Consider the following 18,159-nt stretch of genomic DNA (forward strand, 5'->3'; position numbering starts at 1 on the left):
CGGTGGAGCTGGTGTTCGCGCTGCTCATGCTGCACATCAGATCACTTAAATCCAAAATGCTACAATCTGTCATAGATTTTATCGATAGTCTTTACCTGTGCCCACCTTGTGTCTATTTAGTCTCTGTGCTTCCCCTTGTCTTTGTCGGTTCCTCTGTTGATGTTTTCGCCCCCACACTTGGATTCCTGCCCTGTTTGTTACATGTTTGCTGTTCCGTTCCATCCGTGATTATTGCTCCAACCCTCGCCTCTCGTGCCTGGTTCCCTGGTTTCTTTTGTTTTGTATTCTCTCCAGTAGTTTTGTCGTTCCTGTTCTTTCCCCGTGGTCCGGTTTGTTATCTTGTTCCTGTTTTTCCATTGTTCCCTTTTACCTGAGTTTGGATTGTGTTTGTTTTTCCTGAAAAGACTGTAAGTCTGTTTTATTAAATCTTTTTGTTTTTTGTACACCGCACTCTGCTGTGTTCCTGTTCCTGCACCACTCTTCGCACACGCCTGCTTATTCATTCAAGTATCCTATGATCCGATCATGTGGCAGCAGGGCAATTCATAGAATCCTGCAAATACAGGTCATTTATATGCGTACAGCTTCAGCTCATGTTCATATCAAAGATCAGAATGGGGACAAAATGTGATCTCGTGACTTTCTTCACGGCAGGATTGTTGAATCGTAAACCAAAAAGCATCGAGGGAGCTTCGGTTCCGCGGCCGGAAACATCTCGTTGACGACACGGGTCAGAGGAGAATGGTCAGACTGGTCTCAGCTGAAAGGCGGTGGTGACCTTAGTGGTGGTGTAGTGATGTGAGGGCCTGACTCACCTTGGGCCCCTTAATACCATTAATCAAATCATGGTTAGAATGTCACACTGTGTCTGAGTAACGCGGCCCCAGTTTAACATCTTCCAATGGCCACTTCCAGCACGAAGTGGCCATCACTAGGTAACACTCATCTGGAACTGGTGTCAATGAATTTCTATGGCGTCCCCAGTCAACGGATGTGAATCCAGTACACCTTTTGGGAAATTGACAGCTTCAATGTGTCGCTGACAAATCTGCAAACTCAACGTGGCGCAGAATCTCAAAGGAGTGTTCCGACTTGTGGAATACATGCCACGAGAAACTACCCAGTATTAGTATAGTGTTCCCTGATAGAGTGCTTATTGAGTCTAATGGTTATCTTTAATGCTGTGATCAAACCATGTGAGCAGAATGGGAAGAGCTGGAAGAACTCCTATTGTTCTGATTGTAAATCCTGTTACTTTCTCTGTATGTAATGTCATCAAGTCCAAATGAACTATCTTATATAATGTTATACTTTGTTTTAGAGATTCCTACCTCCAACTGTCTGCCCCCAAGATTTTAATAGGGTCCATATCTATTTTAAGCAGCTCATTCAATGGTGTGAGTGTTAACTTTGAACTTTATTTAGACTTAAACATCATGCTTAGCAGCCGTTTTGCCTCCTTGTTTATTGAAACTTGTGTAGTTCGTATAGCCAGTTGAGAAATATTGCAGTTGTTAGAAATTCCAAGTATCACTGACTCACAACTAAGAGGCTGAAATGTTGGACTATCCCCTGAGCTCATTATGGGAATAGCTGAATCATCCCACACCGTGACAATGGGAAAGACATAAATCCCCACAAGGAGACCTGACTATTCATCACCTGGTCACTGACAGTATTATCAACTGACTTCTGGCTGGAGCAGGAAAACAAACCTATTAAAACTCTGCAACAGCAGAAGTCGATGTCAGGAACAAAACAACAAGCTGTGTGAATCATCTAATGGCTCCGAAACACACCCGCGGCAGACTGAGATTTGGCTCACCCACTGGAGGACTCAACTTTATTACGAAAACGCAAGGGAACGATTTCAAATGACGTCGATACAACGGTGGTGTGTCTGTCCGTCAGGCATCGTCACACACTGTTCCCAGAGGCGCCAACACAAACATCTTAACTTCCTGTTGTGGACCAGACTGACCCAAACCACAGGACAAATTTAAAACTGACCATGGCTGGCATGTGCACAAACACACGCGCGCACACACACACGCGCGCGCATACACACACACACACACACACACACACACACACACACACACACACACACACACACAGACGCACACACACACACACACACACACACACACACACACACACACACACACACACACACACACACACAGACACACACACACACACACACACACACACACACACACATACACACACACACACACACACACACACACACACACACTAACTTACACTTCAGCACTGGTGTAAACACTGGTACCAGATTTTAGACTCGCCCCTCTTGAGTGTTGTTTAATAGAGATACACACACTCACACACACACACTCACTCACACACGCACACTCACACACACACACACACACACACACACACACACACACACACACCCTTGTACTTGAACGCCTGTAAACTTGTAAACACCCTGTACTCCGTTTACTTGTGGGGTTCCACATTTTGATCCCCACGAAGCTGTCAGACCCCACGTGTATCGTTGGCTCCCAGTTTTTGGACCACCAAATATAATTAAGCAAGTCTATACACACACATATTCACGCATGTGCACACACAAGTATACCTTAGTCCTAGTATCAAAGAGGCATGAGTTGGATGTTTGTTTGTCTACTGTTCAGCCATTAAAGTATCCAGGTCAAATATGACAATCACACAGGCTGTAGCCATACTACATTCCCCATAGCCCCTTACCCCTTTTAATAACATGAAACTAATTGACCTTGGCCCCTGAAAAAGAGGTGTCGAAGGAAAAGTTCACCATTTTCAAAAACAAATTTCTCTGTATTCTCTATCCGAGAGTTAGATGAGAAAGGCGTCCGTCCGGTTGCTTCCCTTCCTCTCTTTCGCTGGCGTTATCTATTTTAGTGTGTTTGTTCCAGGCGGGCAGGGACCCTCCGGACGACCCCTGAGCCTTGACCACGAGAGGAGGAGTGGGGAGGAGAGGAAGGAGAGAGGGGGGGCCATAGGAGGGGAGGGGAGGGCACGATTGTGGGAACGGAAGGAGGCCAGAGAGGCGGGGGGATCAGGCCTGGGTGGGGGCGGGAGAGGGAACGGGTTAAACAAGTTGACGCTGTGCATCTTTGTGTGTCTGTGTGTGTGTGTGTGTGTCTGTGTGTGTGTCTGTGTGTGTGTCTGTGTGTGTGTCTGTGTGTGTGTGTGTCTGTGTGTGTGTCTGTGTGTGTGAGAGAGAGAGAGAGAGAGAGAGAGAGAGAGAGAGAGAGAGAGAGAGAAGCTGTATGCCTAATCTTTGTGTAATACACGTTCCTTTATGTGAATGCATTTAATAGCACTCTCCGGTTTCCCCGTGAAGTGTTTATGTTAATTGTTCACTATTTTGAGGCCGAGTTTGACACATTTACGATGTCCCGTGTTATTTTGCCCCCGGCCCTCTTACATCATTCATTGTTTTGCTTTCCACAGCCCTTCACTCTCTGGAAAACGCTGCTGGAAAAGAACCTCAGAGCTGCACCGTACGTACGGTTCCAGGCTGTAAGGAAGCCCGGTAGCATGTAAGCCACTTTAACTTTCCCTGATGGATCACTATTAAAAGCTGTGGTAGCTGAGGTGGTTGGCTAATTTTATCTATGTCGACAAAGAATAAAAGGCGTTCATGTGTTGAAGTGGCACAAATTGAAACTCTTTGCTGGGATGAAATGACTTGTTCTGTAATGATGTGTCAAAGCTTTATTTATAATCTTTGACAATCTAGTCTGACAATGAATTTTTTTTTGATTGTGCTTCAAAAATAGAATAAAACAGCTTCTGTCGGGTTCCTAACTTAGTTTATTTCCCACAGTGGCAATATATAAATGATTTTTACACTTGAAGTAAGATTGATATGTTCATACAAAACTAGCTTTGTTGAATTTTTTTGCCTCTTGGACAATGCTTGGATGCTGATGTGTAGCAGGTATAATATTTACCATTCAAATTTTTCATGTGATATTTACTTATTACCATAAAAAACACAAACACAGCCAGGGCTGAAAGTTATTAGTTTTCAATTCATTTTAAACTAATTAAGAGAATAATATAATAATGGCACTTTGTGGACAATGTAAGCATCACAAAAGTTGTTATTGTCCACCCTGGTTGGAGACTTTTCACTCAAAACCACAGAGAGTGGAGCTCGAGGTATAGTCAGGGGATCACCACAGTCAGTCCGATTCATATTCTATTGCAAATCTACCCCACAGGTGTTGAGGGTGAATTTAGGCCAAAATGGTGGAATGACAATTTTCCAAATTCGAAAAACAGTGGGTCTTCTCATACAGACGTTCAGTTTTAATTCAGCTGTTGGACAGTGGGATTGTGTTTGGTTTAAAGTTAACAGAAGAATGCTTCAGTGCTCCTCAGATGTAGGAACACAGCTGGAAACAGCTTCCCCTTCTCCCTGAGGTCATCCCTCTCCGAGCCTCTTTTATAACAAGTTTTCCCCTTTTCTCTCTCCGATTGCTGTTATTTATCTACTTGTGAGGCCAAACACAAGCCATAAACATGACCAACAGGCTTGTTCAAACTAAATTTCCTCTTCTCCTTTTCTGGATTTGTTCTTGTTTCCCCCCCTCATCCTTCTCCCTTGATTCTCTTTTTCAGTCCCTTTCTCTCGCTTCCCTCAGTCGATCAACCCGAGGCTCTGCAGTTTGCTTCAATCACAGCTTTCTAAATGGAAACACATGGAAGGTCATCTACTGACTGATTCCCAGAATTCCTGGCTATGAGGTCACTCTGTGTCTACGTTGTTTACTGATCCTGGCTTTCACTGCTTGAAAATGGAAATGTAACCTCGCCCTCACCAGGAACACCGTGGGGCTCGATGTTGGCATCAGCACTACTGAGGTCGAACCATTGTAAGGTGATTTGTTTAAACAATGCTTTTTGGGTTTATCTTGATGAGCTTTATGGCACTAATCCACATGTAAAGATAGATAATGAAGCTCCTCAGTCCTGCAGGAACCATTAGTGGGTCCGTCAATACAAACTATGGGTAAATATATAAAAGGATGCACAAAGAATTTCTCAATGTTACCATAAAATGTGTTTGATTGAAGTGCTGGGAGAAGCAGATGCAGCGTATTTACATGTGATAATGTAAAAAAAAAAAAAAAAAAGATGTACATCGAGGGAAAAAAATGAAGGTGCTGAACCACACTTTTTAGCGAAGTGACTCAATAGCTGAGCTTTTGCCTAACGTTGCCTCTTCTATTGTGAAATCTGTGAGACTGCATCTGTCATGGGGACGGATTAATTCCACCTGGCTGAGCGAGCCTGTTGCATAACACCTTACTCACAATGAGAGAGGACAGATTGACTCAGGCTGTCGTCTTGCCTGCCAGCATCGGTTTACAGGACCAGTAATTCTATTCCTTCTTCCTTCTTCTCAGCTACTATTTCTTTTGTATTTTATATGTTGTTTTTCTCCTCCTCCATTGTATTTTTTTCTCTTTTAGCACTTACACAACTTTTCAGTAGCTGTGACAGACCTTACATCAGTTCTCCACCCATGCAGGAGGCGAAACGGTGACATAGAATACACACATTCAAACTCTCTGCCCCCTGCTTTGTGTCTCAGAGCTGGAAAAACACAGAACTCTCTGGGGGTCTCAGCATGCAGGGGCACCTGGAGGGCCGGAGCCTTGCCATGGGGCCTGGAGGTGTGTGTGTGTGTGTGTGTGTGTGTGTGTGTTAGAGAGAGACATGATAGTGGTCTCATGGATTCTCATGTGGACACACCCCTTACTGTCCTGATTACATCTTGACTAACTTAGGTGATGTCATATCTCTGTGTGTGTGTGTGTGTGTGTGTGTGTGTGTGTGTGTGTATGTGTGTGTGTAGGATCAGTCCCTGCTAATTCTTTGCTTATCTAGTTTACACATTCCAGTCGGCTTCAATCGCTTACAGAGAGTGAGAGCCATTCAGTGAATGACACAGATGAAGAGTGTGTCGTTCTCTCCATGTTTGTAATTCTACTGGAAACTGTGTGATGAAGGCCACTGACCAAACTGCACTGGTCTCACAATAAAGTTGTTCCTGGAGCTTTGAACTCTTGAGACTCTTTTCCCTTCCCCGTGCACGTTGGAAAACGGTGAAGCTGTGGCAAAAAAACCTAACAGTTAACAGTTAACATGTTGTTTGGAGGTCGCTGTGCTTGTGTGCAGTTTTACTGAGTGATGCTGCTTCAGCGGAAAAGACGTCCTTCTTTCTTTGCAAGACGAGCACAAATCACACACCAGTGAACACGTACAGAGGCAATGGGCTTAATTTGCCTCGCGGGCATCCCGCAGGAGCCGTAAACAAGATGCGTCTGCAGTATGACCTACGAAAAGCGAAACGTCTGCATTCTCCATTTGTTAAATCCTCATTACCTCTCCGTAATTATGCTCCGTGCCAGCCCCACCGAGGCCACCCGAGGCCACACTTTATGCTCCAGCAGGTCTCGACCGAGCCGGCAGTAAAAAATTTGAAGGCCAATTTAAATGTTTAATTATTCTGCAGAATGCAAGAGAGACTTTATCACTCTCTGTGGAGGAAACAAAGATACTCCAGCAGCTGTAGGCAGATATGTGGCATTAGCTCTTTTAGCCAAACAAGGTATTTTAAGCCGCAGTTGTCGTGGCAAAATGTGAACTTCAGTAGTCAGTACACTTGACAGGCTTCTCCTGTGATCACTTTACATCAAACACAATCTAAAGTTGTGTATCGCCATCATGTCCTGTGAGTCTGAAATATTAGATTGGAATAGATTAGATTAGATTTGACAACTAGAATCTAACTAGAAGTGCAAAAAATCAGCAAAATGAAGTAACAGTATTGTAACATATATAGTAAAATATAATAAAAATAGGATATGTGCAGTATGACAAGTATGGGCACTTTACTTTCCTATCAGCAGAATTTTATTGAAACAGATTAATAAAGATGGATTCATTATCTGTTGCAGACGCACATGTTTATTTTTCTTGTAATGCTAATATAGGAAGCCGGAGCCTGTAGATTGCTGTAACTTATTGCTGAAATTTAGTTACGGTCTCACATTTATTAACTGACAATTAAATGCACTTACTGCAACTAATTGTTCTGTAGATCTTTGCCTGCTCCTGTTTTTGTTTTCAATTCAGTCGCTTGTTTGACTGTCAGACTGTGAACCAGTGAACCTGTGGTGTCTGTCTGCTGCTAATCAAATCATGGGACAGAGCGTCCGTCACCTCCACACCGTCTGTCGCAGCCAAGAGATCAACGGTAGCGCAGCTCTCTCATTGGCTGGATGAAGTGGACAGGTGGTCAGAAAACTGTGACTTAACAGTCTCACTTGCAAGGTCGCAGAAGCCCTGGGAATGAATCAACTTTAACTATGAAATAATGATTTACAGGTTAACTCTAGTGAATCAATCAGTGGCCTATAAGATGTAAAACTTCTGCTATGAGGAGTTCAACTGTGGCAGGTTATTGCCTTCGCTGTACACCCTGATATCACTTCTCACACTCTGACCTTCGACCTGTTATGCCTGCTGATCACACATGGTGCCAGATGTACTCCACCATCACCAGAGGTTTATTTTTTATTTTTTATATTGATTATTATTTTTTAACTTGTCCTTGATGGTGAATTATATCAATAGCATTTTCTCTATTTATCAGAGCTGCACTGAATGGTTTGTTTAGGTATCACAGAGTTATTCAAAAACAAATGAACAACTAAAAAAAGACCCGAAGTTATTTATTGTGGGGTCTGCATGTGTGAATCATCCTAAATACAACCGGAAGTGCATATTTATCCCTTTAAAAATAAAATCACACACATCTTGTTGTATTTAACAAAAAATGTAAAAATGGTTTTAAAGTGTTTTCGTTAATTATACTTATACTTAAACTTTTCCAGACCCCTTTGACCCTGTAAAATCAACTTTAAAAATGAAACCCGCATTGTTGTTGCTAAAAATCTGAGTTTACATTTTCAGGTTTTCAGAACCCTAGGACTTTCTCATATCCTTTTGTTGTTTGTTAATATATATATATATTTATTTAAAAAATAAAATTAAAAAAGACCTCCCAGTCTAAGATCCTCACACGGTATAAGCGAGTGTTCAGAGATGCGAGATCTTAATTTGAAAATCCCCGCCGGACATACGCTGTGCTCAAAACCGCCTGCTTGACGCGCCTTCGTGTTCCAGAGGCTGGTCCCTCGTCACTTTCTCCGTCCAGGCGCGGTGAGAGGTTTACCTGTCCCGGAGCTCAGGACTGTACCGGGGGACTGTACCACTAATCTTTTATTCACCCAGGACTGACGGAGCGACGCTTTGCTTCTGGGTAAATATCTCTAGAAAAAAAAAAGATATATATATTTTGTGTTGGTTCTGTTGCTCGTGGGGTTTACGCGCAGTCGGTCAGTGGCGGGGCGGTGCGCGCCGCTGCCTACCTGTTGAATAGACCCATTGTGTTCCATTGATTGTGTGAACAACAGAAAGAGGAGGACCGGACCGATGGAACGTTTCACCTGTCAACACAACAGCCTCGGCTCTCGGTGCGCGCGTGTTTGTCATGTAGATGTGGTGGAGAGAGAAGAACTCCATGTAGATGCGCTCTTCATCCAGCGGACATGTTCACCACATTTGATCAACTCTTTGCAGCTTCGAGTGACAAGAAGAGATTTTCTTTTCTTTCTTCCTCTCAGAGACAGCTCCTGGGGACGTTTTGGTGACCTATGGTTTCTGAAAGGTCAGTCACGACCAGTGGTGATCACAGAAGCAGTCACGCACGGTGCGCCTTGAGTCTTACCCATGTGCCAAAGGATAATGATTAATCAGAAAAGAAAAATCAGGGATGGGGAAATCTGACATTATGGGATTACATACATGACTGTTTTACTGGAAACGCATCACGGTGACGCAGACCTGCAGTCTACTGCTCCAGGGGTGAGCTCCTCTCCGTGAGGCAGGAGGTCGGGGAGGTCAAAACAGGGGAGGATTGATGGGGTCAATGATGGCCCGGTCAGAGCCGCAGTCATTCACACAGTATCAGACAGACTGAAGTGAAGTGTGCTGTATTTGTGACTGTTTTTTTCTCTTCTCCTATAGTTATTATTATCTTATATTATTAGTCTGGAACTACTGCTACTGCTCCACTGTCTCTAGAAGGATATGGGTGATCTCAGAGGCTGTAGTTACATAACACACACACACACACACACACACACACACAGGGGAAGAGCGAGGGAGTTAACTTGTGCAGTTTTGGCTTTACTCTTCAACTCTGTGTCATCGAGTAACTTTGGCTTCAGCACTGGTCAGATCAGTGTTTGTGTTTAGACAGTGGGTCAAAATTTACATTCTAAATTATATTTAAAAAACAACAACAACAACAACAACAACGTTTGATCAACACCCTGTGAGAGGTGAACCACTGCTGCAGCTGACCCCCTCAACATTTGAAGTTGAATTTATTCATATCGCCGCACTCATAATTGACAGCGTGTAGTCCGGTGCTGTCACTAAACAGTAAATAGTTTTTACGTACGTTCTGACTGTTGACGGTCCCCGGCAGACAAAATATAATAGATATGTTATGAAACCTGCAAGACGACAGCACCATGAGGGCAGACAAACCCAGACTTACTTTTTATGGTGGAAAACAAACGGATTAATAGACGGGCTAATGGCTCGTCTGTCCACTCGACCCTGCTGTGCGCCGTCACGCCTGACGTCAGAGGCTGCGGATGACAACAACCGTGAAAGGAGCGGGGGGCCTCGTGCGTTCAGGCGGAGTCCCTTTGTGCGTGTTTGCCCCCCACAAAAAAGATGACAGGGCTCGCGGGGTGGCTCGCTGCTTGTCTGTGTCCGGCTTTCATGGAGGCAGGCAGCGAACGGAGCCTGAGAGCAGAAACAGATGTCAGCCCGGCCTCCGCTGTGGCCGATTGCATCATCGGCAAAAATGTCCCGAATTCCAGCTTCCAGGAAAGGTGATGCACGGAGGAGGGAAACACCAGCCCCGGTGAACGACATCCTCCTCCATAGCTGCGGTGACCGGGGGAGCGGCACGAGGTCGACGGGCGGGGAGAGTGAGAACATTCTGTTTGCTCCTCAGTTCTTCTGTTTGTTGACACTTTGTTTGGGGCTACGGTGCAACGCGTCTACGTTCCATAATGTGTAGAGCTATTGTGGTCATAGCACAAATTATGTTTGTGTGTGTCGCTGAACAGAACAGAACAGTTATGGGAACCTAAGTGGCTGAACAGTAAGTCAAACCTGAACGCTTCATTGACACTGGAAAGCTTCCATACAGCCACACCACTAAATTTAGGACAGGGTAAAGTCAAGGGTCGAGGTAAGGTTACATTAAGGTCGAGGTAAGGTTAGGGTAACGGGTTAGTTGTTGGTCAAGGTAAGAGTTAGTCGTCAGGTTGGTTCCTGGAAGCCACCGTGTGGTTTGGGTCGACTTATTTTTGTCTCGATCATCATAGAAATGTAAAATTGTGTCTCTATGATCAAAATCAAAATCAAAATGACAAATCTCGTGGAAGATTTTGGAGTTTGACCCCAGACGTTGTGATCTGGCTCATATCTGCGTGACCCAGCGCTGAGCGTGAGCGTGCGAGTGTGTTTTTGGGCGATTGAATCTGCTCACAGATGAAATTAAAGAACAACCTACAAACCCACTCTCACTTGGCTGGAAAACTCAGCTGAAGTTTGCGGCTCTGTAGCGCTTGTTCGGCCCCTCACAAATACATTTTTGTTTTGTTCTTGCGCCAGAGTGCTGTGAAGGCATTTCCCTCTAAAATAGAGTCCAATAAAAATTGAATCAACAACCAAATTCACAAATCACTGGCAAAGACATTTACTGCACGATACTGAATAAATCACAACACGTACAAATTAAATGATTCCTCTTATCTTCTGTCCAAGGCTTTTGAGACAAAAAAAGAATACGCATCAGTTTTACCATTTTAATCTATGATAATCTGTAAATTGGAATATTTGTCCAGCCCTTTTTATGTAAAAATACCTTTCTTAAATGATCATAGTTTTTATAGTCATTGTATATATTCATTATTTTGTCTGTCAATTGACACAAAAATAGTTTTTTTTTTCAAGGAAGTTATGTCTCCAAACGCCGTCTTTTGTTTGACCATAGCCTAAAGATATTCAATATGCAATGACATAAAACAATACTGATACTAGAACGTTTTTCATTCATTATTGCTTGAAAAATACTGATTCTTTTTCTGTCAATTTCACCGAATGATTAGCCAAGTGAGAAGATAACTTTACACATTTTCCAGATCATCACATTTCTCGTTTCAGAGGAGGAATATCTGTTCTCGTCCGTGCAACCAAAGATTCTTTTCATTTCTAGATAAGCCAGATGTTACGTGTAATTCGCGTACAAACACTTGATATACATCTATGTCAAGGAGATGACGGGGTTGGTGGACTGAGAGACCGCAACAGGCATAGATTTATGACTCGGTTTTCCTTATTTGGACAAAACTATGCCTTTAAAGGAAGAGCTGACGGGCAGGTCTCCCACACACCTTTCCTCCGAGTCAAATACAATAATTCATCGGTGAAAAATATTTGAAATACAAAAAAACCCAACTGTCCCTTCGGCAGTTCAGCAGGAGCGTCTCCGCCCTTCTGAACCAGTTCTATCTGGTTTGGTTCTCTGCTGGTAATTCATGTGTTTGTGTTGTTGTGGTCACACCGCTGTCACATTTCATAGCCTGTTTGGTTCCGCGGGCTTTGATGGAGCCAACAGCGTGAATGTCCTCCGTTCATTAGACTCCATCGCTTGTTAAAACAGCTGTTTGATTCATCTGTTCCACTTCCTTGCTGGACTTTGTGCTGCACAAATTGAGTTGGTGTTGTTTTTCTTTGTGGCAAGTCAGTGTCTCGCTTTTATGACTCTCAGAGGCTTGAATTAGACTGAACTGTTTAAAATCTCATCTTTAATAAATCAGCGGTGCAGACGTTCCTACTGTCAGACGGAGAGAATCTGTTTTCTTGCTTAGTTGTGGCTTACACATGTCTTTGGGAAATGGTGAAGGAGGAAGAAAGAGATGGAAGATTTTTCCCTTTTAAAAAGTTAGAGAAAGGTTGAATCAGCCCTTTTTTTGAACTGACATTCCCGTGATGTTCCACGAGCCTCCGAGGTCATTATCAAGAGTTTGGATTAATGACCTTTAACTTTAACACCGGCAGTCTTATCCTCTCACCTGACGCACACTAAACCCCATCTTTAATTTTGACCAAAGCCTTTCATTCAACATTTTCTCATTTTCTTAAAGCTACAGTGTGTAATACATAGAAGAACTAATTCACAGAAATTGAATATAAAAACCAACAAACGGACCAGGGTGAAAACATAACCTCCTGGAGATAGTAACAGCAGTGATTACATGGCGAGACCATTTTGTTGTGGCAATTATTAATAATTATTCAAAGACTGAAATTGGTCAGTTTGACTTCATTTCTTTGATTTAATCAATTTCTATTAATTGCTGAATGGCACCAAAAAAGCCCTTGGTCTTTCATTCTGTGTGAATTAGTGAAAGGCCAATATTGGTTGGCCGATAATATCGGCTGATATGACCTTTCACAAACCTGTTGGTATCAGCGCTTGTTTTTACCGTTATGATATCTGTTATTGTACAGAATAAACAATGGGGAAAAAATTGCATTTATGTTGACATTTTACATTTTTCTTAATTCAATAATATATATTTGGTGGTATTTGTGTCTTTTATTTATAGTTATTTATGAGTTAAACTAAATTATCAAGACTCAGTTAAATATGTGTATATATGATTATCAGCCGATGTATCGGTATCGGAAATCTAGTACTCCCAATTATTGATAACGGCATCGCCCCCCAAAAATCCATAGCCGTCGTGCTCCTGCTCGGGATAATTCAGTTCGGACCAAAGAAGTGGGCCAACCAACACACAAATAGTGTAAACAAATCCATGAATAGAGAGTACATCACAGTACCGACAGCCGTGACTGTCAACAGCCTTTTGGGTGGATTTATCTTTTGCCTGAGATGCCACACAGTTGACCGGTGAACTGAGCTGATCCGGTCTGAGGAGAGAGCAACAATGGCGGCAGGAGGAACCTCTTCATCTGGGACGGTCAGACCAGTTCAATTACAGACTTGTGTCTATTTCCGACCACTGTGTCATCGCTGAGCTGATTACAACACTTGTACAGTAAATGCCTCTCACGTACAGTACCAACTCATTCGAGGCTCCGCGCGCGCCACTGCAACATCTCCTGTTCAACTCCTGCTCAAGCAGTCGCTCTGAACTTCACATTTTCGCTCAGTCGGTCACATTTAACAGTTCAACAGAGATTTTTAAAGTGAAGCAGGTTTCTTAGCGTGTGTTGACATTCAGGAAGTAAATACTGCTGGAGCATTGATTGTACGGTATGTAACCATGGCATCCAGTGAACCTCTGACTCCTCAACCAGACACCGCTCAGTTTTGAAACCGGAAATATTGCCTCAATGTCCTTTTCGCCCGTAGATCAATCACCAAATGAGAGCTTACTGGAATCATGTGTGTGGGAGAGGTTGGTCAGTGTTGTGGCTCATGTAGGAAATCAAACTTATTTTCCTTTTGCCTGAACTTGTCCAAAAAGCATCAGAGGTACCTGAATAGTTCCAGTAAACTCGCATCACTACAGAAAACTGGACTCTGGTTGAATTTTGAGTTTTGTCAGACGGTTGTCTTTGTCAGACTTTTTTTTCTGTCTTCGTCGGAGAATTTGAAAGCAGTTAGAAAGAAAAATAGCTGATGATGAAAGCCTGTCTCCACGGTGACTTACGTCGCGCAGGGATTACACGAGAAACTCCGGAGCTCTGCATGCTGCAAAGTAAAAAGCCTCCGCCGCCACAAGTGAAATGTTGCACTGGGTCACCACCCAGAGGAACAGTGTCAGCATGCTGTTTCCAAAGAACTTCCAAAGTATGAAGGAGCTGCAAAATACAAGAGGCTTGTACGAAACTCCAGCTGGTGACGTCTGGTCCCAGAGCAAAAATCACAGAGGACTTTGGGCTTTTCAGAGGAGTTCACTCTCACAGCAGGGAGGGTGCAAATATGGTCAAATTCACATTTTTATGACTGTGATCACTTCAAAATGACTGTAATATGACTCACATTGATCCTGAGCAACAGCCCCCGAGAAATATCAAGAAATTAGCCTTTTTTTCTTGACTCCACCTCATGTTTCTCCGCCATGCGCAGTGACCTGAGTGTGAACCCCCTGTGAACGTTCACAGGACTGTTTGAGATGCCACCGTGACGATACTGTGATGGAGACAGAGACTACTCGCGCTGAAAACTCTTTCTGTTGATTTGACAAATATCCACTTCACTGAAATGCAAACATTTGATACTTGAGCTCTAAGATGTAACACTGGACAGAAATCAGACTCACCGGGAGATGCAGATTAGTCTCAGTCTCAGACCGAATGAGGTTCAATTTCGGGATCTGCGACAATCATTACATCACTACAGTGATTTTATTTATGCTCTGTTTCTACCAATAGTGACACAAACATCTACACAACATTTTAGACACGCTTCAAATCACAAGATCTGGAAACCATATAAGGTTGAAAATATTATATTCATGATTAAATATCTGTGTTGTACTCTGCAGCACTTTTCTCCGATCAGTTTTTTTTATTTTATTTTTAAGCCCCAATCATAAAGCCAGCTTTTCCTAACCACCTATCTTTTGGCAAAGATTTCTTTCTTAAAATGGTCAAAATCATGAAGCAGAAAAGCCCTGAACATAGAACAGTGCACGTCTTCATGTTTGACCGCGTAAATACCAGAGGGACATTCAGGGACGGTGATGGATCACAAGATCACAGAGCCCTCAGGAGAGGCCCCGCGTGCCATCCCATAATTCAGTGTATGTCTCGGGAAAGAGACTTTAAGATTTGTATTTTTCGGTGATAACAGGCCGCGACACAAGACGCGGGACGCAGAGTCGCGAGGCCCGAAAGCTTTTTCAAACCAACAATTTCCGTGCAGTAATTTGTGTCTCCGCCAACTGCGCCGAGGGGTCTCTGGGAATGTGTGTCCGATGTTTCTGGACTGATTCACTGACTGAATCCTCAAGTCACATTTTCACACACAGTGTGGGGGCAGGCAGACCCCTCTCAGCAAACACTCCGGATTCTTGGAGTGTTTTCCGTCACATGTCCTCCGGCTCACTGAGTAGAAGGTTGTAAATCTCCTCTCTCCCCCAGCCTCTGCCTCCTCCCTTCCCCTCTGCCCCATCCGTCTTTTTTCCTCCCTCTCTCTTCATCTCTTGTTGACTCCTTTTTTTTTCTCTCTCTCTCCCTCTCGTTTCTCCTCACAGATCTGCAGTGTTTTGATGTCGCATTCCTGAAGTTTCTGAAGACTTCAGAGGACTGACCCGAGCGGCAGACAGAGATCACACCCGTCATCCCTTCATCCCTTTTGTCTGACCGCTGACAAACGGGAGGGACTGTGTGGTTTGAAGAGAAGAGGCCCCAGTGTTTGCTTGAATATGGCTTTTCTGTGTATGAGAAAAAGAAAGAGGGAGCAGCTCTGAGGTCAAGGCCGTCCTCCTCTCCCCCTACCACAAGTCACATGACAGCGTGAGGCACAACCCCCGGGGTCGCAATCGCTCCTCTGACCGACCTAAATACTTCTATACTCACTCAGGGGAGCAACACAGGCTGGATCACTCAGTTGGATGTGCAGAAGTGCAAAGAGCCAAGAGAGCTTCTCATCAAGTCGAGCTGTTAGATTTCTCCTGCTGGTATTTTTTTATCACCCTGAGAAACTGACTGCTTCCCGAACCTGCGGCGGGGGCCACTCCGACCCGGTGAGTGGACCTTAGGCACCTGAACAAGTCCACAGACTTTTCTCTGCAAAATGCCGGCGAAGACGCCAATATACCTGAAAACGACAACTCCGAAGAAGGGAAAGAAGCTGAAGCTTCGTGACGTCCTCTCCGGTGACATGATCAGCCCCCCGCTGGGCGACGTGCGTCACAGCGCCCACGTGGGCCCGGAAGGGGAGGGTGACATGTTTGGAGATGTGGGTTTCCTCCAGGGGAAGATGGACATGCTGCCGTCTCTGAGCCGGACGCAAAACGGCCATTCGCGCTCGCACAGCGTGGAGATGTGCCTCGACGACGGCTTCGCCGCGAAGCAGGACTCGCACAACTACGCCTACAACGGCTACCATTACCAGCACACCTCCACCGGCCTGCTGAAGACCACCATCTCCATGCCCGTGTTCATTGCCCACGAACAGGCGCCGCCCAAACCCCCGCGCCTCCACCTGGACGACCCCTGCCCTCCCTCCCTGGCCCTGCAGCAAAACCACTTCCAGCACCATCAGCCGCCCACAGAGACGAGCCACAAACAGGTCAACGGCTACGATCACACGGAAGGCCACGTCCAGCAGCACCCGACTCTGTCGCTCTGTGAGAACGGTGTGGTGGGCCGTCTGGCATCAGAGCCCTGCCGTGACATCTCCCTCTCCCCGGCCATCCGCAGACTGGTCCCGTCCTCGGGCTCCTTCTCAGAGGTCTCCTCTGAGGACTCCATGTCGGAGACCTGCGGGCCCCTCGACGAGCGCCGCGGGCTCAGTCTGGACTCTGACGCCGGCCTGAGCAACGAAGATCTGAGGAGTGAACGCAGCGAGTCTCCCTGTGCCGCCTTCCATCCGGCCGGTCTCACAGCCTCCCCCGGCGTGTCACGGTCGGACTCTATCGTGGCGTTGGATCTGGATCTGGGTCCGTCCATCCTGGAGGACGTGCTGAGTATCATGGACCGCTACAAGGCCACGGACGACCGCTGTGAGCTGTGAATGGAAAATAATGTGATATACAGGTGTTTTTTGATACATGGTTTAATATATCCATAAGAAAAAAACTTTCGAGACCAAAGGAGGACAAGGGACGGAGGAATGGAAAATGTAGGGTGGAGAACATTTCTTCTTCGCGACGGATGACAGCGGAGCTCAAAGGTAATGACAGACTTCAGGAGCTGAGAGGCATGTGGACATTATTGTGATGTGCTGGTACGTTGCTGCCCGACACGACGACAGTTAAGGCAACAGGCTGGTCCTTTGGAGCCTTTATGAAAGATGAACCCCGGACTCATAAACATTCAAACTGCAGGACAACAAAGGCTTGAACGGCTTCAGCAAGACATTCCCCTTCTCTCTTGACTAAAATGTCAGCCACTCTCCACATTGTATCGTCTGTTGATCTGACGTACTGAGAGTTGTCTGTTCATTCTTCTGCTTGTTGGTGGCCCGATGAGTCAGATGTAAACGTCTCGACTATGGGAAAAAATGGGAGAAATCTCCAGTGTTGAGTAATATTCAGGATCAGCAGGACTCTATTGTCCACAGCTACTAACTTACAGTCACGCTAAGCTGAACTGCAAACATGAATTTTATGCTGCTGGTCATATTCTGTCCTTATCAATTTTTGGCTACCTGAAATGTCAGTTTTAGAACTCAAAAGGTGTCAGAAGATGGAATATGAATCCCATCACTGTTTAACTGCTATCTGTCAAAGCAAGATGAAATGTGAAGGACAGCTCATCTCACTGTCCTTCTGTAACAGATGAAAACATAAGCTTTAGATTGAGATCAGCAGCTCCGACGTTTTAAGTGGACGATTTGTATCTTCTGATAAGAGGAAAAGTTTATCCTTGTAGCTGATATAAGGCTTTACGTGTAAGAGAAGTGCTGCTTTGTAGATCACGATCAGATATTGGTCCTTTGAAAACACACATCACTCTTCCGTGTTGTGGCTCCCTAACATTCACTGTCTGTATTATCACAGTAGCCTATTATTCAAAGGTCATTTATGCTGTATGTATTTATCACTGTACATGTATGAATAAAAGGTTCCTATCAAATATGCTTTGGATTCGTGAACAATTCTTCACCGTGAACAGATAAGCTGCATGTTGAGATCTAAAAACACACACACTCTCACACACACACACACACACACACACACACACACACACACACACAAACACACACACAAACACTAGCGCTGACATAGTTGTAATTGAGGAAATTGAGGAACACTTTCCAGAGCACCACAG

The 18,159-nt window shown here is 44.6% G+C and overlaps 1 protein-coding gene across 3 annotated transcripts; it reads left to right on the forward strand.

Moving 5' to 3' along the window:
* Positions 1-8,221: 8,221 nt before the first annotated feature.
* On the forward strand, positions 8,222-17,968 carry zgc:154093 (uncharacterized protein LOC777623 homolog). 3 transcript variants are annotated; one of them, XM_035623506.2, is made up of 3 exons: positions 8,236-8,356; positions 8,721-8,764; positions 15,417-17,968. In XM_035623506.2, exon 3 carries the CDS (start codon positions 15,959-15,961, stop codon positions 16,898-16,900), a length of 942 nt encoding a protein of 313 aa, XP_035479399.2. In that variant the 5' UTR covers positions 8,236-8,356; positions 8,721-8,764; positions 15,417-15,958; the 3' UTR covers positions 16,901-17,968. The 3 variants fall into 3 exon arrangements, with proteins under 3 accessions (XP_035479398.2, XP_035479399.2, XP_035479400.2); XM_035623505.2 differs by lacking the exon at positions 8,721-8,764 and having other exon boundaries at positions 8,222-8,356; XM_035623507.2 differs by lacking the exons at positions 8,236-8,356; positions 8,721-8,764 and adding an exon at positions 8,839-10,103.
* The last annotated feature ends 191 nt before the right edge of the window (positions 17,969-18,159 follow it).

The sequence above is a fragment of the Scophthalmus maximus genome, chromosome 11 (genome assembly GCF_022379125.1).
Source record: "Scophthalmus maximus strain ysfricsl-2021 chromosome 11, ASM2237912v1, whole genome shotgun sequence".
Lineage (NCBI taxonomy): Eukaryota > Metazoa > Chordata > Actinopteri > Pleuronectiformes > Scophthalmidae > Scophthalmus > Scophthalmus maximus.